Consider the following 24,892-nt stretch of genomic DNA (forward strand, 5'->3'; position numbering starts at 1 on the left):
GGAGCACGGAGCTAGAGGAACAGGGCTGAAAAACACAGGTCAATCAACCTTACCCGTATATTGACACAAAACGTACAGTGCTGGACACGATACAGTGTATCGGATTAATTACACTAGAATGGACACAGAGGACCCGAGTTGGGCTACAGGTGTCGTCCAGATGTGGGAGGGGTCCCGTCGGGCGTGCGTTCTCTCAGGCGACATGGGACCACCATTGGGGGCCGGGTCGTCCGGTGTGGGCTGCTGGGCAGTGTAGAGGGAGGCCTTTCCCTGGTGGGGCCTTGGTGGGTGCATCGGACCTCAGGACTGGAGCCAAGCAGGGCAAGCTGGTGCGCTTCCTTGCGCCTGCTCTTGGAGGAGGACCGCTCACCGGCTGGCCTGGGAAGGTCTCGGCCGGGAGTCCTGGGGGCGTCCCTGGATGGCTGGGGGCTGCGGCCTCGCCCTGGTCGAGAGGCCATCAGGGGCTGCCTGCGGTGTCTCTTCCGCTGGGAGTCTGGCAGTGAGGGACAATGTAGGGGCGCTGGCTGCAGTCAGTGTATCCCCGGGCTCACTATGGGGCCACTCCAGATCCTCTCCAGCTGCAACTCCGCTGGGGGGCTAGCTCTGTGGGGAGAGCGAGAGGGATGTCCCACTCGGCCTCTGGAGGGGTGAGGTGAGCAAGGGGAGTTACTCTTGAGGGGCGTGGCAGGGGTAGAAGACGAGGGAAGGACAGTGGCCGGTCCCTCCCCGATGGGCACAGTGGACATCGCCGCGGTTCTGCTCCCTGTGAGGGTGGCGGGTGAGGGAAGGACAGTGGCTGTTCCCTCCCCGACGGGTACAGTGAACGCCGCCGCGGTTCAGCCTTGCCCTGGGACAGGTGAGAGGAGTACAGTGGCCGTCTTCTCCTCGGCGAGTACAGTGGATGTCGCCGCGGTCCTGCTCCCAGCAGAGGCTGCAGGTGAGCGAAGGACAGTGGCTGTTCCCTCCCCGGTGGGTATAGTGGACGCCGGCACGGTCCTGCAGGGGGTAGTAGGTGAGAGGAATACAGTGGCCGTCCTCTCCCCGACGGGTAAAGTGGACGTCATCACAGTCCTACTTGGGACTGTTGTGGAACAAGTCACACTCCGATCCTGGCGTGTGCTGGTCTGGCCTGAGAGTAGTGCAGCGGGGTGGCGTACTTCCCACAAGCTCCGCTGAGGGGAAGGGGGGCGCCTGGTGACAGGGGACGTATGCCCATTAGATTCGAGCCCTTTCCGCGCCTCCTTGTGGTCTCCCCTTGGTGGTGGTCGTCCTGGTGCTGGTATTTTAATTATCTATTAGCCAGAGTTAATACGACGACTGTCATCTAGAAAAGGCAGCCTCGATAGTTGTCTTTCTCACATCCTCGCTTACCACATTTATCCACATTCTTGGCCTACCATGCTACCTCCTACCTTCAGACTAAGATATACACTTTACTACCCTGTCTATATCCAGTCTCTCACACCATCTACAGTTCCCGCAGACTTCCTTTGTTTTGTTTTTGTTTTTTTAACCACATTATAATATTCCATCTATCCTCCGCATTCCACGCACACATCTCTAGAACCCAGTCTCCATTACTCTTATCTCCTGATTTTTCGTTTTCATGCCATACACGCAGTACTCTGTATACCTTTACAACACTGAATATTAAATTAGTCCTCTTGCAGATGCCACGTTCAGACCTCTTTTCGCCTTACGCCCCCGTCACACATTCCATAATCCAACCACGACAGCGCCACTAATTCAATTCCTTGTGGCATCATGGTCCTGATTCGGGCTCTATCGTGATCGATCGTGACACTCGTGACGCACTTGGCCGAGACCTCGATAAATTAATGCAAGCGTTAAAGCCCCCGTCACACATTCCATATTCGAACCACGACAGCGCCAGTAATTCAATTATTGGCGCTATCGTGAAATTTGACCACGATAAACGCCGATAACAGACAATGTCACGATGGCTGTATGTGTCATGATGGTCGTTAAGATGATCACGATGGAGTCATGATAGCTGTAAGACTGAGTACTGCTTGGCAGATTTTCAAATTTTTAACGGTCATTTTGTCGTCACAATGAGGCCACGATCACCATGATAGGGCCGTGAAAGAGTCACGACGGTGCCATGAACGTACGACGATAACTTCAAGAGGAATACCTTCAGGCCCCATCCCCCCCTTCAGCATTAGAGCTCGATCGAAGAGATGCTCAGTCCAGTCCTGTCCTCTTGACCATAACTGAGGTATAGTCAGGGTGAAAGAATGATTGACCCCTCTAAAATATATATTTACTTTCTCGAGTGGTGACCGACGCGTTTCCCTTGATGCGTGTTTCACAATTTCTACTTATATATGAGGAAATCTGTATGGATTTTACGATTGAATAAAGTTATTACTGTCAGTTGCTCATGGTGCATTGGGTTATTTCATTACCTATCCTAGATTTCGGTGTCTTCTGACGACCATGCCGCTGATTACGAAACGTGACTCACTTGTATTGTTTTTTTTTTTTTTTGTCACGACAGTCACGAAAGGACCTACAACGGCCATGAATGAGTCATATAGCTGCAACGAAGATCACGATAGGGTCACGTAAGACTTACGATAGCGCTACGTTGGGTACGTAGGGTTGTGAGACTGACAAAATCGATGGAAAATAAGTTAATCCATTCTCAGAGAGCAATGGAAAGGTCAATGTTGGGAATATCTTTAAGAGACAGGAAAAGATCAACTTGGGTGAGAGAGCAAACTAAAGTCAAAGATATTATAGAAGTTATAAAAGAACAGAAATGAAGGTGAGTGGGCCATATAGCATGAATAAGGGATAACCGATGGAGCAAGAGGCTGACTGACTGGACACCAAGAGATTGTAACCGTAGCAGAAAAAGGTCAGACAGGAGGTGGAGAGATGAGATAGAGAAATTTGCTAAGAAAACGTGGGAAGATGATGATGATGCCCTTTAGTAAAACTAGGTCATCAGGTATCCGAGGGTAATGAGACCCTTTACAAAGTTTGTGACAGTGCAACTTATACATTATTTCTAAAGTTAACGGTATTGAATGGACATAAATTTTGATGGTTCCCCATAAAAACTGATGATTACGGTATTCATTAATTAATGTTAGGTATATTTACAGACTGACGGGGAATCGTCCATGCCTTGACGGTGAATTGTCTGACTGGTAATTGTCTTGAAGGATGAATCCCCCGAGCTAGGACCAATGGACCATATAGCCCTGCAGGGCAAGGAGAGATCCTCGTAAAGACCATTACATCTCTCACCACATCCGCTACCCTACTATGGACTCGACCTGCCGACCATATGGTCGTGAAGCGCGACTGAACTATTCCCTGACATCATGTAGCCCATATTAAATGAATGTCAGTGGCTGCCATTAGGTTATCTTCGTATAACAATACAGCTGTTCAAGACTGGGATTCACAAAGATACTTATGACTGAAATATTCATTGTTAAGTTCACTGTGCTAACTCTGTTAATTTGTTTTTGCAGGACGAGCAGCTAGTCATAGGTAAGACCTTGCACTCCTTTCCTTGCCATTTCGGCAAGAACATGGCATAGCTATGGCGAAATCTACTCACAGGATATGAGTCATAAACTTCGTGTACGATACTTGTAGTTATTTCGCGGAAATAAACATTTGGGCTAACTACGTCCCTCCATGATCAAGAGAAATATAACTTATACCATAGTTACTTACGTAAAGTGGATGAGTTATAAGCATAAAGATGGACGAGTCATGATGAAATTATTATTATCAGTGCGATATTCATGGGTGACGTGTGCCCGGGGATATCGCAAGAATAAGGCCATTAATATGTAATCCCATAAGATTAGATTAAATGATATAGAGTGTTTTAGTAGAATTCTTGCACTTAGAAGTTATAGGTTCCGATGCTCTTTTGCCCGACCGTAGATCCTCCTTCTTAGTGTCATGGCGTCTATTAGCTATCATGGTTCCCGACATGGTAGTGCGGGAAGAAAAATTTGAACGCAAAAAGAGTTGAAATAGCGAGTTTGGCGTTGCTCTTGGATTGTGCAAGCTAATTCCGCCATGAGTGTGGACGCGTACGGCCCCAGTTCCCAGAGTCTGACCTTCTATGACACCGAGGAGGGTGATTTATTGGGCGCAGATACACAGGGTTCGGAGTATGAATTCAACCTCACCCTTGGCAGTCAAACCCAGACCCAAGGAGACCCACTGGACAAGACCCAACAGTCCCAGAGCCAGGTTGGTATGGGACTGAGTCATATCTAGAGGTCTGGGTATATTGCAGTTGAATATATTGCATGTTTAAGATAATCCCCTTCCCTTACGTTTCAGTGTTTCCGCACATTGCAAGGCAGATGGTGCAGGTGAATGGCAATGTTGGCAGGAGTTTTTATGCCTATGTGCAATATATCATCAAGAATTTAAGTTATCCTATTGATTGGCTGCCGCAAATAGATCATTACATTTATCTGATTGTCCCCTGAGTGCCGGAATTGTCTGTGTGCTTTTCCATTCAGTTGTCGTATTTTCCAGCAGTGATATTTATGGAGAAGCTGTTTACCACTTTCAACTTGCAGGCCAGTGTCAGTGTTCCTTTTGTGTATATAATTTATTGGTTACTCTGTGAAATGGCAGGGGACAGGGCGACTTGGAGGCGATTTGTTTGTGGCCACCCCAAACGGGATTGAGGCGTCTGGCAATAGATAGATAGATAGACCATCATTTTCACACACGCACACACAAAAAACGGTATTTTTGCAGTGCCAGACAGTCACACTTGTTGGTTAAGTTAGGTTAGGTTAGTTTAGGTAGAGTGGGTTAGGTTGGAAAAAAACAAAAAACAATAACCATGACTGTGAAGCGACAAATTTGCCAAAACTTTTCTTAAATAGGAAAATGTTGTCAAGAAAAAGGGAAAAAATGAGGTCCAGTTTTAGCTGTTGGACAACCACTGAATTTAAGGACTTCCACTTGCTAACTGATTTATCTCGTATTCTGGTAAGCTTTCTTCGTTATGAAATATATCTATGAATGAATATTAAAGTTGGGGTTAATATATGCTTTAGTTTAAACAGCATCAATACGTTGGTGATTCCCTTCTCCCTGCTTGTTGTCTGAATTTTCCTAATCGTTTTTTTAGTGGTAAATATTTGTTCACCACATTTTGTTTTCTTGGTTTTATCATTGTATATTCCTATTCACTCATGTTTGTTTTTCAAGCTTAATGGCAAACTTTCTAAGACCTACTGAAATCAAAGTTTATAATTAGATCTGTACTAGCCTAATCTTACATATTCATAACCTGGCTTTACTTAATCTAGACTAATATAACCTAACCTGACCAGAAACAGCCTAACCTAACCTCACTTAACCAAACAACCTAACCTAACCAACAGTGTCTTAGCCAAACATACCAGCATGGAACACCTAATGAATCTCAGTATGGTTGTATAGCTCTTAGCAAGTGTGTCCGCCATCACCGTCTAGAAACAGACTGGAAAACAAAACGTGGATAAAAGCCACAGGGAATCAAAATCATTACGAAGCAATCATTTACCCCCCCCACAAAAAAAAATAAATAAATAATAATAATAATAATAAGGAAAACAAACTGTAACAATAAGAAGTGAACTGGCAGGATTTTCTGTTGCTTAAACTAAACCATACATTTACCAACAATAGTAAAATTTGCATCGGAATATACGAGAGAGTGTATTTGGTTCAGCGCCATGTTGATACACATAGCACAGTAATTTATTTGTATTGGCTACTCAAGTTCTGTAGGTTGTTAGGTTTAGAACAGGTAAATTTGTTACCTTCTTTAACCTGACCTAACCAGACACAGAGAGATTAGAAAGTAATTGGTTGTTTTATATTGCACTGCTTTGCCGTGAGAACATGGCATCCAGCGTGACTCAGACCAGATCAAACCCAGCCTCTAATGTCCAAGGCATTATTTTGATGGAAATTTCTTTGGGTACCGTACTTATTAACCCCTTGACGCCAGCATTATTTTCGCGTGGCCACCCTCTCACCATGCAGTATTTCCCAAAATAGCCTTTTTTCAAACTTTCATATACGGGAAAGTATAGCAGTTAAGGAAACAAATTAAAGATCATATTGCTCACCAACTCTTCTTGTGAATGAAAGCATCTCCAGGTCTGCAGGTGGTTGGGTTGATGAGTAAAGACGTGAAGATGAGTAACTTTTGGCACTTGTAGCAGGATGTCTTCATGCTTGTGCGTGCAGCCCTGACGTTTGCTTCGGTCTCTACATGATAACTTCACTACTAGATAAACAATACACATTGGCGTCTAAGTTACGCCCTATGCCATTATCACTGAGTCCTTTCCTAGTATCTTTGGGCAGTGGCTTGGCAGGGATCGATGAGGCAAGGGGTCTGCGTGAGGTGGGAATGGAATTGGATGAGAAGTGTCAGGAAACATCATTTAGCACCTAGCTAAGTCAAAGAGAGGACTGAGGAACTCTTGCATAAGGTGGCGGGAGTCACTTCCTACCATTTGGTGACGAGATCAAATGGCGGTCATGCAAGACTGGCAGGAATACATTTGCGGTTCCTATTGACACCTAGTAGTCTCTGTCCACCTCTTTTGTGTCGGTCCATACAGACACCCGGCTCGTAGGGGTTAAGAAATCTTCAAAAGTTGATGGTTGTCCCCCCCCCCAAAAAAAAAAAAAAAAAAAAAAAAAAAAAAAGAGTCATTGGTAGAAGCACAGGAAAGTTTTGTTGTGGATAAAATACATAAAAGTTTGAAAAGTGTGATACAAAAGCAAAGTTATAATAAAATAATTTGTGTAACATTGTTGCATACAAGTTTTGCATAACCAGTTATTTGTACGTAGTGCCATAGGGTAGTCATCATTATCGTATGTATGAGGTATGTGACCAGGTCAGGATGGCACCAGTGATTGCCAGGCTCGACAGTGTACCGAACCAGTACCGATAATCGTTAAGATACGATTGTACAGTATACTTAAGTGCTTGTTCATTGTCATACTGCATCTCCACTTGCTGATGGCTGGTTTCTTTAATCTTCATATTTGCATAGATGGAGCAAGGGTATGCAAGTTATTCATATAATAATAATAATAATAATAATCTGGCCTTTTGTTTCTCAAAAGTGCCAAGATATTAACGTTATTTGTACAATACAAGTGTCATGTATTGTGCTGTTCATGCTGTCTTATCTAATATACTTTGCAGTTATGATTTTTATTGGAAGTTGGTGTTGACAAGCAGGTATATACCGTATACCTGTATGTTAAAAACCAGATTGACTTTGATGTTGATAATTAACATGGCAAGGCAAAAATTCCATCTGCTGTGATATCTGGTTGCAATGGCCACTTAACCAGTACGCAGTAGAATCACTGTTATCAGATACCGGACTATCAGAAGCTGGGGCATATTGTATTTGTACAGGGATAACTGCACTACCCTTGGTGACACTGCTGCAACTGGGTAGAATCTCTGCCACCCTTTTGTACAGACATTCCTCTATATCCTCCTTATTCCCTGAAAAGAGAAGGGCAACTTCTGTCTGCAGTCTAACAGCTTTGAATCCAAAAAAAAACAGTGCCATGTTGCTGCATTGAATGTCAGCCTGTTTCATACTGGTACTGTTTTATTGGACACATAGTAAACATGTAAATTTTTGTACCACACTTCACCCAGCTTTCATTGCTTTGTGTCGGTGATGACAGTCAAAATTTTAACTGCTCTTACTGAGTAATAACACTGTTATATTTTCATTTTGATTTTCAGAATTATATATACAGGTTGGAGAATTTCTTTTTTGTGTAATACGGAACTATAAAAAAATGCTTAAAGATCATAACTGCCATAATTTTGGTAACTTCAATGTCAGCACTAAGGCCACCAATGTAGTTATGATCAGACAGCCATGGAAGTACAGTACTATACAAGCTGCACGGCCATTCGATGTTCACAGAGCCACTTTGTAAGTGTACTGAGAGGAGCTAATATAGGGTTACACATTTATTACCAAGCCTACCATCAGGACGAAGATGGAGAGTAATGTTAAGCACAACCTTAGGAACCTGTTGTGTGCCTTTGTTCCTTCCTCCAAGACTGGTTTTATTTATGCCAACAAAACATCACTTGCTTCCTAAATGTTTCCAATCTTGTGCTCATGAAAAAAGTGGGGGTGGGGGAATGACTGAATACTGTATTGTACATTGCAGCACCATAAAGAAATAATTACATGAATATATTCTCAGCCTTTTAAGAAAAAAATAACTATTTTGTTTGAGGAATATGTTTAGAAGTACAAAATGTTGAGTTTTGTAGTGGGAAGTTTGGAATTGTGATACTGGCAATAGTGTGTATGAAGAATAGGAAATTTTAAAAGGTGTGGCAAAGCATGACTCCTGAACCAGAAACTTTTATAGTCATACTTAGCCCAGATTTTCATTCATTTGCAGGTTATTTCATGTAGCTCAGTGGCAGAAAAAGACAATTCTGTGGCACTACTTCCTTTCCATAAAACACTTCTTTGGAACCAGCACCATATTCATGTGTTAATCATTTGTTACAACTAGGCATTCAACATGAGAGAGGACAGTTTTAGGCCAAGTTAGAGTAAAATGGGTATAGTATAATACAACTTCAGATGGGAGCAAAGAGTTGCCAAGTGTTTTGTTTTGCGAATCCCTTTTGATACAGCAGAATTTTATGTAAATAACTGTGACAGCTCTTCCAAATAGGTTCCAAAACTATCATGATGTAATTTGTCACCAGTCCCTTTAAGCACAAACAATATCTGACTGTTTCTGAAGGTGGGGAGAGGTGCAGTAAGTTGAGACAGTTGAAGGATATGATAGCTGAATGTGTCAGATAGCAGCGAATGGAAATTTAAGAAGCAGAGAGATTTACGTGGAAGGTAATGGCCAGAAGAAGCATGGAGATCCACATTACAAGTGTTGCAACCATGTTTATAAGTTGCAAATGAACAATATGACTCAATCCAACAAGTTACAGGTGTGTGTGCAAAATATGTAAATGGGGAAAAGGTATATACAAGATATTTGTACTGTACAGGTATTTGCATGTGCTTATTAAATGGATCTTAGATTTCAGAAGCTTGAATGATGTGTGAAAGTATGTACAGTATATGGAGAACATTTAGTATTGCTTTTGTATTTTGTTTCTTGATCTTTCCTTATTTTTTAGATTCTTGAATGTGGGTGATGCCCTTCTTAGTACAGTACTGTATATTGTCTGCACTTACAATTTAATCAACTTAGGAATCATATCTTATAGTTTATATCGTTTATGGCCTTGCATATTGAAGGGGCTTTATTAAGGTCAGTATCTAATTCCTTCAGTCTGAAAAGCCTGTCTTAAACTGAATATAATCGGAGGTAACAAAAGTAAAACGAAATAGACGTGCCCAGGCAGAAAAGGTTAAGTAGATGGGAAACGTGTTGGTGGATTACTAGTGTGCATGTATGAGGCCAGAAAGTTTAATAGGATTAGCCACATCTCTATGGAAATTTTTGGTAAGACAGTAGAGTTATTATATACAGTATTTTGTACAGGAGCTATCTTTCACTAAAACTTTGTGATTTTGTAATTACTGTACAGGTAATACTGTACTGTATATGTCAACCAAACAGGCCTAGATAATATTTGCCTTTCTGTTTTTTAACTATGCAAGTATGTTTATTCCCTTTCATATGCTTTATATTGTGACATCTTTGCTTGTGTGATGCATCATACTGGTGAAATATGAGAGAATGAGTGATTTGGTCATGTGGAGAGGATGGAGGGTGAGAGACTGATGAGGAGAGTGTATGTGAGTGAGGTGGAGGGAGGGAGAGGGAGGGGGAGGCTGAGGATGAGATGGAGGGATGGAGTGGAGAGGTATATGAGAGAAGGGGATGTGAGTTGGGAGCAGGGCAGTGAAATGGTGGGGGACAGGGCGACGTGGAGGCGATTTGTTTGTGGCCACCCCATACGGGATTAAGGCGTCTGGCAATAGATAGAGTGATGCATTGCACGGGTCACGTGATAGTTTTCATATCCTTTTTCCTGTTTCTGTATCTTATCCACTTCTATTATCAGTGGAATATAGGTTAGAGTGATGGTGGGATACTTGTGATTGTAAGTTTGCCTTGTTATCTCAGGTTTACCCATTAGATTGCAGGTTAAATTTACAGACCAACCCCAACAGCCTGAGGATATTACAATTTTTAAAAATGTTTTCTGGTGGACTTTTGTAACAGAAGATGCTAGATACATGTACTCAGTGTCAAAGATGCTTTCACATCTGCTTTTCTCTCCATAGTCTTCAGAAAACAGTATGGTGAATTCTCAGCTGTGGATAATGATTTTATTTGGCTACAGATCAGTGTTATTTGCTCAAGATTCACCACATTAGTAATGAAAATCCATAGAGAAAGAAGCAGGAAAGGTGGCAGAACTTTTTGTGTTGACTGTAAAGTGTTTATTAACCTCCTCATTACCAGGGGACTCTGCAAAGCTGAGCCAAATTGTGTTCTCAGAAAGATGAGTAGTGTGAGGGTGTTAACTACCTCACTTAAATTATTTTTATGGGTTGGAGGCTTTTATTCAGCTTGGAAACCTTAAATTGGGGGTAACCTAGTTAGATGTAGTTTCCTATTGACCTCCTCTTTGCAAGACATCTTTCCTAACTTGCATAAAATTGTCTGGTTGTAACAAGACTACAAGTACATTGGCATAGTGAAGGGGTTTGTGATAAAAACATTTATGGTAGGTTAAATGTCAGCACCACCTCACATCCTTGACGGGAAATCCTTTGTTGCTGGGTCTTTCTTGCCTCACAGGAAAATATTTTACCACACACTACTCTACTTGTCCTATCCTGCCTTGGTGTATTCATTTGTATTTACATATCATTTATAGTGGTAATACCTTATAATAAAAACATGATTTCTGGAAGATCCATTATAAAGTTATAAATGAGAGGTTTCTTTTCTTTTTTTCTTTTTTCCCAGCTTAGAAAGATTTTAAGCTGGAGGAATTAGATGTAACCCAAGTAAAACCCCCCAAACCCCTTCCACACTTTCCTTAGGTTGAATTAAATTGGCAGGTAGAAGCAGAACTAAAGCACAAAGTATGTCGCCCAGTTTCAGTAGTTTAAAGATTATTATGGTTTCACTTAACCCCTTCAGTCCAATTATATTTTATTGGGAGTATTGTATACATGTCATCTTCCAGTAATTTCATTCAGTTAAGGGGAAACTTTGATGTCAGTGTGCAAGGAATAAACAAAGCATTTATAAATTCCTGCGCTATTTCAGACTGAAGTTGACTTAAATCACTCGGAGGTAGCTAGAATAAAATATGAAGCACTTTATCATTGGATTGAGGGAGGACTTCATCCCCCCCCCTCAGCTCAGAGAGATCTAATTTTGGGGTTAGATACGGCTCTCATTAACCCCTTGAATCCAGTTCATTTAATTGTAGTTCATTCTTGCTGTTTCAGACAACTTTATTCAACATAGGAAGGGTTTTGTACTGCAGGGGTTTATTTACTTAATATTAAGAGAGCATGGAAGTAAAAAAGTTGCTGCATAATGTTATTGTGATACCAACTATAACGTATGGAAGTGAAGCTTGGACCTTGTTGGAGGGACACAAGTCAAGAGTGAGAGCAGTGGAAATGAGTTATTTGAGAGGTGCATGTGGAGTCACATGGAGAGACAGACTGATAAATGAGGAAGTGAAGGAGTGTTGTGGTGTGGATGTGGATGTGATAGGAAGCGATAGGAGAAACACACTGAGGTGGTTTGGCTACGTGGAGAGGATGGATAGCGAGAGACTGACAAGGAGAGTGTACGTGAGTGAGGTGGAGGGGGGGAGGCCAAGGATGAGATGGAGGGATGGAGTGGAGAGGTATATGAGAGAGGGGGGTGTGAGCTGGGAGCTGGGCAGTGAAATGGCAGGGGACATGGAGGCGATATGTTTGTGGCCACTCCTTATGGGTTTAAGGCGTCTGGCAATAGATAGATAGATGGGGAAGTTAACCCTTCTAGTTCAGCATGTTTCTCCTAAGCCGTATAAGGAGAAACTATACCCTCATACCTGTATTATAATTGTACTTTAAAAATACAGTATAACAGTTTAGGCCTGACTCAGACAGTATTCAAGGGATTCATTTTAACAGCTTATAGGACTGTGAAATCCAAGTCCAGTATTGGCTGTTTGCTGTATTTTTGTTCCTCTATTACTGTAAACTGCCTGTGTTACCCTGGCCTAATACTGCCCTCCATGTTGAATGCTAGAATTAACACTCATACCGCAAAATCTCCTAAATCGCACTCGTACGAGACTGAGCACATGCCACAATTTGAGAATTCCAATAGTTTGAAATAACTAATCTTATGGGGAAAATTATTTATGAATCCATAATTTTGGAAAAATTGCTCCCCTTACCCCCAGACCTACTTCAAATTGGTCACCAGTGAACACTAACAACGTGGAAAAGAAATTAGTAAAACATTTAATGGAAATGAATAATAATGTCAGCTTTTTACCTGACTGACTGATGACATTGCTTGAATGGATGGGGGAGGGGTTGATAGGCTTGAGGCAGACTACGGTCTCTCAGCACGAGGCGAATGTGCTGCTTCCTATGTGCCACTTCCTCCCCATCAGCCCCCCCTCAGGAACCTCTCACAGTCCAGTGTGGAGGCAATGAAAGCGGTTTCGTTGTCGCCCTCAGCTGCCTCCATGTCGTCGTAAGAGTCATTGATTCGTTAAGCTTAATTCTTTATCAAACAGGTGTAGCCTTTCCATATTTTCTATTGAAATGAGTCATGCACAGGTTACTTGATATTATTCCTGGATTACCACGGCTACTGGGCATTGTTTTTAACGTACAGGTACCTCTGAAAGTTATAAATGAGGATTTAGATTGCATGATACACCGACACACCCAGTTGGAGAGAGTGTCCTCGTTGAGTCTATGATGCTGGGCAATTTTGGCTTTCTTCCCACCCCTTTCAATCCTCCTTATTACATCAGACTTTTGGGTGTAAGTTAATGTTGGCTTCTTCTTCCCCTTTCTCAAAGAAATTGTGGGTTTAGGAGGGTTACGATTAGGCATGGTAACAATGGCCAGACGGAGGAAGCACGAGGGAAAAAAAAGTAAAATCCTCTCATACACCACACCAGAACCACATACTGTCAACAGAGAGAAGACAATGCACTGAGCTGGGCAGGTGCGCGGGGCTCATGCACGCATGCCTTTCATGCTTGGTGTGGGAGGGAAGTGCTGTGATTGGCTTAGAGTATGATGGGCATAGTAATTAACAGCCAACTAGACATGTGGACTTGAGGTAGTGGTGGTGTGTATTACTGAGGCATCGGAAAACCTTTACTTTCGAGACTGCATCCACTAATTTCTGTAATTTCGATACTGATGTTGTAGATTGTTGCATGATGCCACGTATTATGAATCCGCAAGATTTAGGAGATTCAGCTGTATATAATGCTAGTCATGAAGAAGTGCTCTGGAATGGATGTAAGCTGTCCAAGTTAACCTGATTTAATATGGCCCTCTCTACGTGTTGGATACTGGAATTAACACTCAGATATGATGCTAGTCACGAATAAGTGCTGTGGAGAGGATGTAGAACCAAAGTACAGTATTGTTTTAATCTGCCATTGAGCTGTGGACAATTAGCTGCAAAAGGACAAAAATCTGTGCCTAAGTTAAGTTCAATAAATTACCGTAGTTAAATTTTGTGGTACAGTATTTCAATGTTCTTTTCAGGTGACGGTGAACGGAGATGTGGTTGAAGCGGAGGTTGAGAAGGCAGCGGAGACTCTTGGGGACCTGCAGTTTGAGGAAGAGGAGGAGGAGACTGCTTTCTACACTAAGGTCAGGTTTTATTTTATGTATTTTTTTTATTTATGGTTGTACAGATACCTACCTCCTTTCTGCATCCTCCCATCTCACTCTGTCTCTCACACATTGTGTTGTAAAGGGTTAATTGTTTACATTCTTAAGATGGATTGTTTTAAAGAGCTAGTTGTGTGTTTTAGCCCCTGACGCTGGTTCATGTCTGAGGGCGTGGTTGACAGGTGCTGATTCACGTCTGAGTACGTTTTCATATTTTGCTGGCATGTTTCAACTTAAAAGCACGCCAAACTCACTGCAAGAGGTGTGGTGGGCCTGAGGGTGCAGGGAGAGGCATCTAAAAGGGCTGAGTACACATGAACTGACTGCAGTCAGCCACTCATGCACTAGTAGAGATATACACCAGCAGAGGCTAAGTACATGTTTTGTTTGTGTGTTTGTTTCATATTGTGATTGATTTCTAAGGAAAATATTTTTTTTGGTTAATCCAAATGACAAAAATAAATCTGGTTGTGGGAAAGTGATAGGGCGCAGGGAGCTTGGCGTCAGAGTTAAAGAGCCAGTTGCATTTTAAAGAGCTAGTTTTGTGTTTTAAAGAGCTAATTTTGTGTTTGAGCTTATTGTGTGTTTTAAAGGGCTAATTGTGTTTCAGAGCTCATTGTGTATTTTAAAGAGCTAATTGTTTGTTTTAAAGGGCTAATTGTGTTTTAAAGACCTAATTGTGTGTTTTTTTTTTAAAGGACTCATTGTTTATCTTCCCATGACAAAGTGTGCTGTGGAGGGTTAACAGTTTATATTCCTCAAACCCCAGGAGCTGCCGGAGTGGGCGTGCCGTTACTGCGGGATCCACGACCCTGCATCTGCCGTGATGTGCAATGTGTGCCACAAGTGGTTCTGCAACGGCCGCGGCAACACCTCCGGCTCTCACATCATCAACCACCTCGTGCGTGCTAAACATCGGGTATGACAACAAATTTTTCTTCAGTACTGAGTTCTTACTCGCGGATTCATCATTCGTTGTTTAAAGTCTTTGATGAGCATTGACAAACTGCCTCTTTTAAGTGAAACAGATGTGTGTGAGTTTTAAAAGACATGCTGGTTGTTAAGGAGTTGTTGAAATTGCCTGAAGGATGTACAGTATATCCACATTTAATGATTGGGATGTGTTTGTGCAAGCCGATCATATAACAAACTTAGTGTTGTAGCTATCATACAGGTGAGAAAAATTATTGTGTAATGAAAAATTGGGCATCACAGTGATCGTATAAGTGAAAGAAGGCCCTAAATTCTTATTGATCATGTTGTATAAGCAAATGATCATATACCAAGTGATGATATAACAAGAGTGCAGTGTACCATTATAAGTTGCATGACGTTTCACATGACATGCTGTTGAAGTACATTCTCTCCAGGTTTCTGGGCCTTACCTCACCCTCTCTTTAGGTGTGGAAAAGTTATAAAGATATCATTCATTCATTCATCATCTAATCCAGTGTTGCCCCATGAGGAGCGTAGAAGCCCTGGGTTAGGCAAATTGGTCCTGACATTTAAGGTGAGAGTGACCAGCCTCACTCATCCCTGAGTGGCATTACACAAGCAATAAACCCCACTGATCCCTTGGATATAAACCTGCACAGGCTCAATCCAAATGGAGTGCTTTAATTGCCCACTAAACCACCAGGCACCATAATTTGGTCATATGGTTACCGCGCAGCGTAGTGAATGTTTTCCTTGTGTACTGGAAACCATTTGGGCTGTCACTAAGTGTAGAGCCACCCGTAGACAGAAGGAAGTGAAAGAATGAAGGTAAGAAAGAGAGAAGAGGAAGGATGGAAAGAAGGAAGGAAGAGTGGAAAAGACAGGCACCTGAGAGCAGCACTCAGAAAAACTAAAATCGTATTGAACAGGAAAATGGCTGTCATTCTGAACATCATTGTAATGACTGAGGATGTGAATGGATATTGTCTGTGATATTCAGGACAAATAGGTCTCCTACGCTAAATAATAATAAAAATAATAATAATAATAATAATCTATCTGTCTATCTATCTATTGCCAGATGCCTTAATCCCTCATGGGGTGGCCACAAACAAATCACCTCCACGTCGCCCTGTCCCCTGCCATTTCATTGCCCTTCTTCCAGCTCACACCCCATCTCTCCTATACCTCTCCACCTCATCCTCGGCCTCCCCCTCCCTCTTCCCCCCTCCACCTCACTCACATACACTCTCACTGTCAGTCTCTCACCCTCCATCCTCTCCACGTGGCCAAACCACCTCAGTGTGTTCCTCCTAATGCTTCCTATCACATCCACACCACAATGCTCTTTTATATCCTCATTTGTCAGCCTGTCTCTTCATGTTACCCCACAAGCTCCTCTTATATACCGGTAACTCATTTCCACTGCTGTCACTCTTGACTTGTGACCTTCCAATTATAATAATAATAATAATAATAATAGTAATAATAATAAAGCCAGAAACATTAGATGTTAGAAATATAAAAGACATTGTGATAGTGAAAGATTTAACCATATCATTAGAGTAAAATGTGAATAATTTTTTGGCCCTGGCCCTGGTCTCTGCGTTCCTCATGGGGCAACGTAGGATTGGATGATGGATGGATAGATGGGTAGTTTTCCTGTGAACTTTCCCTCTCCCTTTCCTTGTTTCAAGATTCTATGACACCCCATTTAAGCCCCTTTATGGGATGTTGAATTTTGTGGTTTAGATTCTAGTCAGCTCAGAGAAGACTCTTGGAAGTGGAAGAGTTAGATCGACCTTCATTCATCTCTGGGTTCTCCTAACCAGAATATAATCATCTGAAGGTACCGGTAACAGGGTGAAAATGAGAATAACACCATTGAATAGAAGGGGTTAATGGTGATGTTTCCTTTCTCCAGGAGGTGAGCCTGCACAAGGATGGCCTGGTACGAGACACGGTGCTGGAGTGTTATGCCTGTGCCGTCAAGAACGTCTTCGTGCTGGGCTTCATTCCCGCCAAGGCTGAGTCCGTTGTGGTACTTCTGTGTCGCCAGCCATGTGCCGCCCAGAGCTCTTTGAGGGACATGAACTGGTTAGTATATATATATGTACACTGATTTAAATTATTCACTAGGCTATGACAATATGAAATACTGTACCAGGTTTGTATAAAGATTGACTCTGTCGAATACGTTGATGTGAAGCTACAGAGCATGGTGAATGTTTTGGGCGTATCAGATAGAGCCAGGATTCCAGGGGCTTGATTGGTGAGCAAATGGAAGTGTGGCCTATTGGACTGGGCAAATTTGGGCTGTCTGGACATTACTACTTCTCACCCAGCCCTAAGGTGGGAAAGGAGGTCTGGATGATGATGATGTATAAAGAGTTGATCCAGTATCATATATTAATAAGGTACAGAAATTTGGTTGATTAATAGACGTTAATCCTGCACAGTGCTAAGCGTTTTGAGGAACATGAAATAGTCAGTATATGTGGATGGATTTACTTTAACTAAACCCTGCCATTATGAATCGTGTTGAAAGAACTGTTCAGTAACTTAAATAAGGCATTGGTTACTGGGCAGGTTAATAGACTGGATAAGGTTGTTGTGAGAGTACATGGAGTTTGTAAGCAGGTGATGGTCACTGGGTGGATAGGTGGGTTGGCTGATATAAATCCTGAGAGCCAGAAAAAAAAAAGAAATGATAGACTGAGATAATGCCCAGCGTTTCCTCAAGAGAAGGAAAATTTTGCAGTGGGAAAGGTCTGTATGATGGTGATGATTGGAATATTGTTAACATCCTCTAATCATTGTTTTCTTTTTCCACAGGGACCCAGAGCAGTGGAAGCCGCTTATCAATGACCGAGCAATGCTTCCCTGGCTCGTCCGAGTCCCCTCAGAGGCAGAACAGCTAAGGGCTCGGCAGATCACGGCACAGCAGATCAACAAACTGGAGGAGCTGTGGAAGGAGAACGCTGCGGCGACCTTCGATGACCTGGAGCGGCCTGGTGTGGATGAAGAGCCGCAGCAAGTGTGTCTAAGGTTAGTGAGAGAGAGAGAGTTCAGTCCTACCTACCCCATATGTAATACTGTTAATGGAAATAGGCTTCTCTACATCTATCCAATCATTTATTTTGTATGTCTTTGTATGATCTGGCAAATTTATTCGTTTTAGAGGAGATTTCAGACTAGAGAGAGTAGATGCATTACTCTGACCTAAAGATTAAAATAATCATGTGAAGGTAAATGTGTCAGTTGAAAAGGTTAAGCATACTCCGATGGTGCAAAGAACATTCAAGACAATTGAGGTGGGGTTGGGTTGTGGTGAGTACAGGTGTGATGCGACAGGTGCGATATGTTGACGTAGTGGTGACAGGTGTGATGTGTTTGCTTAGTGGCCGTGGGTGGAGGGAGCGGGTGTAAATATTTGTGCTTAGATATGTCAACATCCAGATTCTATGTACACACACACACACACACACACACACACACACACACACACACAAAATGGGACACCAGACATCTTATACAGTATGTCATATTATTTTTTTTATATGGTCAAAACATGAAACTTTGCTTTGGATGCCTCAGAAATTTGGTCTGTCTTTGTGTCTGTTTTGCCACAGTCTTTCACAAAAACATATCTCTTGTTAGCAATCCCTTAAGCAGTCTGGTCTGTCTTTGGTGCATCTTTTTCTTGTCCTTAGTTATGGAAAAGGTTGCAAACATTTATGCAAAACAGTTTCATTGAGAGGTATTCTGAACCAGTTAGGTTGCCTGTAATTGTTTCAAATCCTGTACTTTTTTAATGCAGTTTCATTTCTGGTGTGGGGTGGGGGAGGGTCATAAACAGTGCCATATTATAGTTCTTTTACGCCAACTTGAGCTGCAAGAGGATGAAACTCTGGGCCAAGTAAAGGTGGAAAGTGTGAGGTTACAGGAAGCATGTAGCGAAATAGTTCTTGAGAGGAGGTGGCATGGTTTGGTGGCAGAATATATTAAATTACATGATCATGATACATCCTACCGCATCTGGTCATACTTTCTAACTCCGTTCCTGTAATTATAGTCCATTTCAGATCAGAATTATTGTTACAGGTGATACAGTAACCAAGTATAAGCAGGTGTTGAAAGGTGTGAGGTTTACCCGAGTGTAATTGTAATTTGGAACGAACTGTAACCATTACATATTCACAGGTATGAAGATGGATTCCAGTACCAGAACATCTTTGGTCCTCTGGTCAAGTTAGAAGCAGACTATGATAAGAAGCTGAAGGAATCGCAGACACAGGATAAGATTGAGGTTCGCTGGGATGTGGGACTCAACAAGAAGATCTGTGCCTACTTCACCCTTGCTAAGACGGATGGAGGTTAGATATATCTCTGAAAATATATCCGTTTATCTGTATCTAGAGTTGGGCTGCCCTTGTTAGATCATTTGAGAGTAGGAATGTGACTTAATTCTTGGGTAGCATTTACATAATAGGAAGATTATAGTAATTCACTCCCTGCACAGCTGTCACTAGACCACCAAGAATCTTTGACCATCTGTTATATTACCAGAAAATGTTGTTAGGCAAAGCTTTCCAACCATACAGCAGAGAAATGGAGAGATGAGGAAGGATGACAATAAAAGATGAGTAGGATTAATAGAAATGCCTTGCACAGTAATTTGATACTGTTGCTATCCAGGTTGACTCTGGTAGTGTGTGTGAAGTGCCTCTGTAAATATTTGTACAGATAGGCTTGTGAGATGGAGCCAGGATTCTTGAGGCTTGAGTGATTTCCCGGCCTATTTCTCAGATATTTTCTCTTTCCTTGTTTTCTGGATCTTACCCTCACGCAGTCCTTAAAAAAAAAAATGATAATGGTGGTGGTTTCTGAATTTTCATAGACATGCGGCTGATGCACGGTGATGAGTTGCGTCTGCGTTACCTGGGTGACCTGCACAAGCCGTGGTCTGGTGTGGGCCACGTCATCAAGATTCCTGACAACTTTGGGGAGGAGGTTGGCATTGAGCTGAAGTCCAACGTTGGAGTGCCAACTGATTGTAGAGACAAGTTTGTGGTGGATTTTGTGTGGAAGTCCACCAGTTTTGATAGGTTAGTATATGGTTAGCTTGATGATTAGGTAAGGAATGCCTACAGTATTTTTACAGAAACACCTTATGAGAATAAGAATTACATTGCTATATCAGGTTATCAAATTCATTTCTTATGAGGGAGAGGGGTTTGATTTTGATTTTAAATTTTGTGTAAATGATTATGGTGCTTAATCTAGGCAGTCTCGTGATAGATTTTGTACTGTCTCCAATTTGTGGGTCTTACCCACTTCAGTTTATCAGTAGAGACCACAGGTCAGTAGTAATAATAATTATAATCTTGGTGTTGTATGGCTGCTCTAATGCAATAGATTAATTATTGGAATAGGGAGGTTGCCTGAGATTGAGCAATGTGGAGAGCTGCCATTAGGTGGCCAAGGTCGATGCATGCAAGCGTGTTGGAGTCTTTATGAATGATACAGCATATTAAAATGGGCCTGGAATGGAGAATGGGGCTTTAGTGATGTTGAATGTTTTTGTCTTCTCCCAGGATGCAGGCAGCATTACGCAAGTTTGCGGTGGATGACTCTTCTGTGTCCCCGTACATCTACCACCGCCTGCTGGGCCATGTGGAGGTTGATGAGCTGATCTTCCGCCACATCCATCTTCCCAAGCAACTGTCTGCCCCCAACCTGCCCACCCTTAACAACTCCCAGGTATGTATTGATGGGGGAACTAATCTTTGCTTTCTGTGTACAGTTCAGTGAAGGAGTGTGTGCTTAGATGGTGTGGTCATATGGAGAAAGTGGATATTGATAGGGTGGTGAAAAGTGTGTGTGAGTGTGTGTGCGTGCGTGCGTGCTTGCGTGCATGCATGCGTGTGGTGAATGGTTTGAAGGTGGATGGGTATGGTGACTGTGTGGGTGAGAAAGTGAGATATGGAAGCTGACAAGGCAAAGAAATTGAAAGGAGATAGAGTTGGCTGGATAAATTATGTACAGAGGAACCTATGTCGAGGGATAGATCTTTGAGGGGGAGCTTGAGTGATGTGTGAATGATTGGCAGTGAGCATGGTGTTGATACTTCTATAGTGTTGTACTTCCTGCTTGTGTTTTGAATCCTGCTGCACCCCATCCTGAGTTAAGAAGAGGGTCAGGATGATGATGATGATGAGAGAGAGCAAGGAAGATGTGTAAGGAGAGCAGTCTTGAGATTATCAAGGAATCAATAAAACAAGGGAGAAATAGAACAGTAAATGATTTCACTCAGTTGAGATAAACCTTCAGAAGATAAGGCTGATGTTTTCCTGCAATTGAAAAAAACCTGTAGCTGTTACTGTGACAGTTTATATCTGCACCAATATCATTATGCATTAACATGTCATTTAATCTGCAGCAATATGCCCTGAAGCATGCCCTGCAGCGCCCCCTGTCCCTGATCCAAGGCCCTCCCGGCACCGGCAAAACTGTAACATCGGCAACCATCGTGTACCAACTGGTGAAGCAGACTGGTGGATCGGTGTTGGTGTGTGCCCCGTCAAACACTGCCGTTGACCAGCTGACGGAGAAGATACACAAGACTGGTCTGAAGGTGGTGCGGCTCTGTGCCAAGTCCCGTGAGGCTATAGATTCACCTGTGTCCTTCCTGGCACTCCACAACCAGATACGCAACCTTGAGGAGTGAGTTTTATGTTGGCCGATTTTGTGATTCTGGGAGTCTGGAGGCTGGACTGATAAAGAGCTGTGTGGTTATTTTCACTGACTTAGTGCAAGGTATTTTCACTTCAGTGGTGCATAAGTGGATCTTTAGTCATTTCGCTGGCTAGAATGGTGTGAGTAGATTTAGAGTCAGTTTTTCTGCGTAAATGGAGGTTTGGCTCAGTCCAGTGAGTCTTCCACTGGTAGCACTCATACTTTTGTTCTTTCTGTTTCCAGTTTATAAAGTCATTGGATGTTCAGTGAGGTTGGATGATGAGGAAATGGAAAGTGTGTGTGCATTTAAGTACATGGGTAGTGTAATGAGTAAGGATGGAAGTTTAGAGGGTGAAATGTTTCAAAGGGTACAACAGGGAAGAAAGGTTGCAGGTTCTTTGAAAGCAGTGATAAGAAACAGGGAAGTGAGCATGGAAGTGAAAAAGTTACTGCATGACATATTGTGATACCAACTGTAATGTATGGAAGTGATGTTTGAACCTTGTTGGAGGGACACAAGTCAAGAGTGAGGGCAGTGGAAATGAGTTATTTGAGTGCAGCATGTGTAGGTACATGGAGAGACAGACTGACAAGTGAGGAAGTGAAAGAGCGTTGTGGTGTGGATGTGATAGAAAGCGTTAGGAGAAATACATTGAGGTGGTTTAGCCATGTGGAGAGGATGGAGAGGGAGAGATTAATGAGGAGACTGTTTGTGAGTAAGGTGGAGCGGGGTTAGGGAGGGGGAGGCCAAGAATAAGATGGAGAAATGGAGTGGAGAGGTATATGAGTGAGGGGGATCTGGGAGCAGGGCAGTGAAATGGCAGGGGACAGGGTGACATGGAAGTGATTTGTTTGTGGCCACCCCTTACGGGATTAAGGCATCTGACAATATAGATAGATATTTTACCAACTGCATCTGTTTGTGGGAAATACTGTAGGTTTTAATAATGATGGTTGCTTTTCTTTCTTGAGGCTTGCATAATAAGTGAGTGGATGTGTGTCTTTGTTTTGCAGGGCACTAATTGGAAAACTCATTTTTTGTTTCTTATGGTTTCTGAATGCTACCTGTCCCATGTACAGTTAGGAACTGGGGTTAGGATGCTGTCAGAAATAGTTTATATTGGCATTACACCTGCTTAATTTATATTTCCTACATCCAGATTTATAGAGTAGAAATTATCATTGGTACAATTTTGCTTCTTCTGTCACTGTACTACAGTACTTCATAGTGTCTTCAAATAAATTATAAATAAATTGACCTTGCTGACATGTAAGGAACCAGTATTTTGTACTTTGGTGTAAGTGAAGTTTTCTGTTGGCTGGAAACTTAACAAAGCACTGGAAGAAGTACAGATTCACCAAAAGTTACTGGACACTTCGGAAAAGAAGTCAGTGATAGCAGGAGAGTCATGGTTTGAACTTTGTATATTTGTGGATATGTTTTACATAGGTCACTGTTGCTTGAGTCAGTGTTTGAATGGCTTTTTTTTGTTGGACCTGATTAATAATTCTCATGTTTTCCCATGTCTGGAACCTACCCAACCCACTTACAATGGGTGGAAATAAGATGGTGGTTATGATGATAATATTTTCCAGCAATGGCGAGCTGCAGAAACTTCAGCAGCTTAAAGAAGAAACTGGGGAGCTGTCCTCGGCTGATGAGAAGCGCTACCGCATGCTGAAGAAACAGTCTGAGAAGGTTGGTGTGAGGCAGAAGTTAACCCGTTTGTTGCTGTAGACTCACATTTCTTTACTGATTTCCTTTTTTCATAAGACAGAACAGATTGTTTTGGTGAGCAGTGAAATAATTGTGGTCAGTGTAAGTTGTCTCCATTAACACATTCTTTTGTGGGAGTGGTTAGACTTTGTCTTTGTTGGGATTGAGTGCATATCTTTGCCTCCCAAAAGGAGACATAAACCCTTCCCATTTTCAGTATAACAGTGGCAGATAGGATGTCAAGTGTGCTGATTAGAGTAACATAGTCTTGTATTGTCCATTGTAAGGTGTAGTGAGTCAGGGCTGGGTTACTGAAATTGATGATGCGATTAAAATAGCACCATTTGGATTTTGTTGTTTGCAGACACTACTGGAAGCGGCAGATGTGATTTGCTGTACGTGTGTTGGTGCGGGAGACCCCAGGCTGGCCCGACTCAAGTTCCACTCCATCCTTATTGATGAGTCCATGCAGGCCACTGAACCTGAGTGCATGGTACCGGTAAGTCACAAGAATCTAGTGTTTAAGGGAGAATGGTAGATTTTGGGAGAGGGTGTAGATAGCAGGGGTTCTCTCAGTAACTCCATCTGTCATCCAGTTCTCTCCTGCGTTGTTACAAACTCCACGCATTATTAATTGGTAAGGTAGAGCTACAGATCAGTTCGTTAGATGGCAGGATGTAATATGAGGACACATACTCGTAGTGGAGGGTATGAAGAAGACACTGAATAAAGGAAGGTGATGAGTTGTTTTTTATTTAAAAAAAAAAAAAAAAAAAAAAAGTCGGCCATTTGCATGCATCACCCAGATTATACAGACAGGAACCATCTTAACCACTAACTTCCTACTTTTATCAACAGGTGGTACTGGGAGCCAAGCAGGTGATCCTAGTAGGTGACCACTGCCAGCTGGGCCCAGTGGTGATGTGTAAGAAAGCCTCCCGTGCGGGTCTCTCCCAGTCCCTGTTTGAGCGGCTGGTGGTGTTGGGCATACGTCCGTTCAGGCTCACAGTCCAGTACCGTATGCATCCCCAGTTGGCACAGTTCCCATCAAACTTCTTCTACGAGGGCTCCCTGCAGAATGGTGTTGCAGATGGTAGGTAATTTCTTTAGTTTGTAGATCATTTATATTTCTGCTGCTGTAGTCATTCTATTTTATGAAGGCAGTTTGGGTGGGGTGATCTGAGACCTCACACTGTTAGCTCTGTTGTCACATTGCCACTGACACACATGTAATTAATTGTGCTCACCTCTTTCTCTTACTTATAAATGAATTTTAAACACTCTGTATAGATGTAATTCAATAAAAAAGCTATAGTATAGTATAAATCTCATAAGACTTGTCAGCGTTGCTTTTGCGACGTTGTCAGGTGGTGACACAAGGGACATCCCCGCGTGAGCGGGTCATACTCGGTCAGTCTCCCGCCTTGGAAGCTATTAAAAAAACGCACCTATAGACTTTTACCTCAGGGGTGGTGTTGAAAAAAGTCGAAAACAAGAGAAAAAATAAAGAAAATACAATTAGTAGTAGTTAATATAAATATGAGAGAGAAAGAGA

At 42.4% G+C, this 24,892-nt stretch overlaps 1 protein-coding gene across 1 annotated transcript in view; it reads left to right on the plus strand.

The window, feature by feature from the left end:
- Positions 1-3,987: 3,987 nt before the first annotated feature.
- Upf1 (Upf1 RNA helicase) overlaps positions 3,988-24,892 on the plus strand; it is a 30,949-nt gene continuing 10,044 nt past the window's right edge. Inside the window, exons 1-12 of the mRNA XM_080267211.1 lie at positions 3,988-4,251; positions 13,818-13,925; positions 14,716-14,865; positions 16,807-16,979; positions 17,718-17,930; positions 19,086-19,258; positions 19,783-19,990; positions 20,480-20,645; positions 21,325-21,608; positions 23,217-23,319; positions 23,702-23,836; positions 24,196-24,430. Of these exons, the coding sequence (XP_080123337.1) occupies positions 4,075-4,251; positions 13,818-13,925; positions 14,716-14,865; positions 16,807-16,979; positions 17,718-17,930; positions 19,086-19,258; positions 19,783-19,990; positions 20,480-20,645; positions 21,325-21,608; positions 23,217-23,319; positions 23,702-23,836; positions 24,196-24,430 (2,125 nt within the window). The 5' untranslated portion in view covers positions 3,988-4,074. The remainder of the gene's footprint in view (positions 4,252-13,817; positions 13,926-14,715; positions 14,866-16,806; positions 16,980-17,717; positions 17,931-19,085; positions 19,259-19,782; positions 19,991-20,479; positions 20,646-21,324; positions 21,609-23,216; positions 23,320-23,701; positions 23,837-24,195; positions 24,431-24,892) is intronic.

The sequence above is a fragment of the Coenobita brevimanus genome, chromosome 23 (assembly GCF_032717465.1).
Source record: "Coenobita brevimanus isolate Jiangsu-jjx chromosome 23, ASM3271746v2, whole genome shotgun sequence".
NCBI lineage: Eukaryota > Metazoa > Arthropoda > Malacostraca > Decapoda > Coenobitidae > Coenobita > Coenobita brevimanus.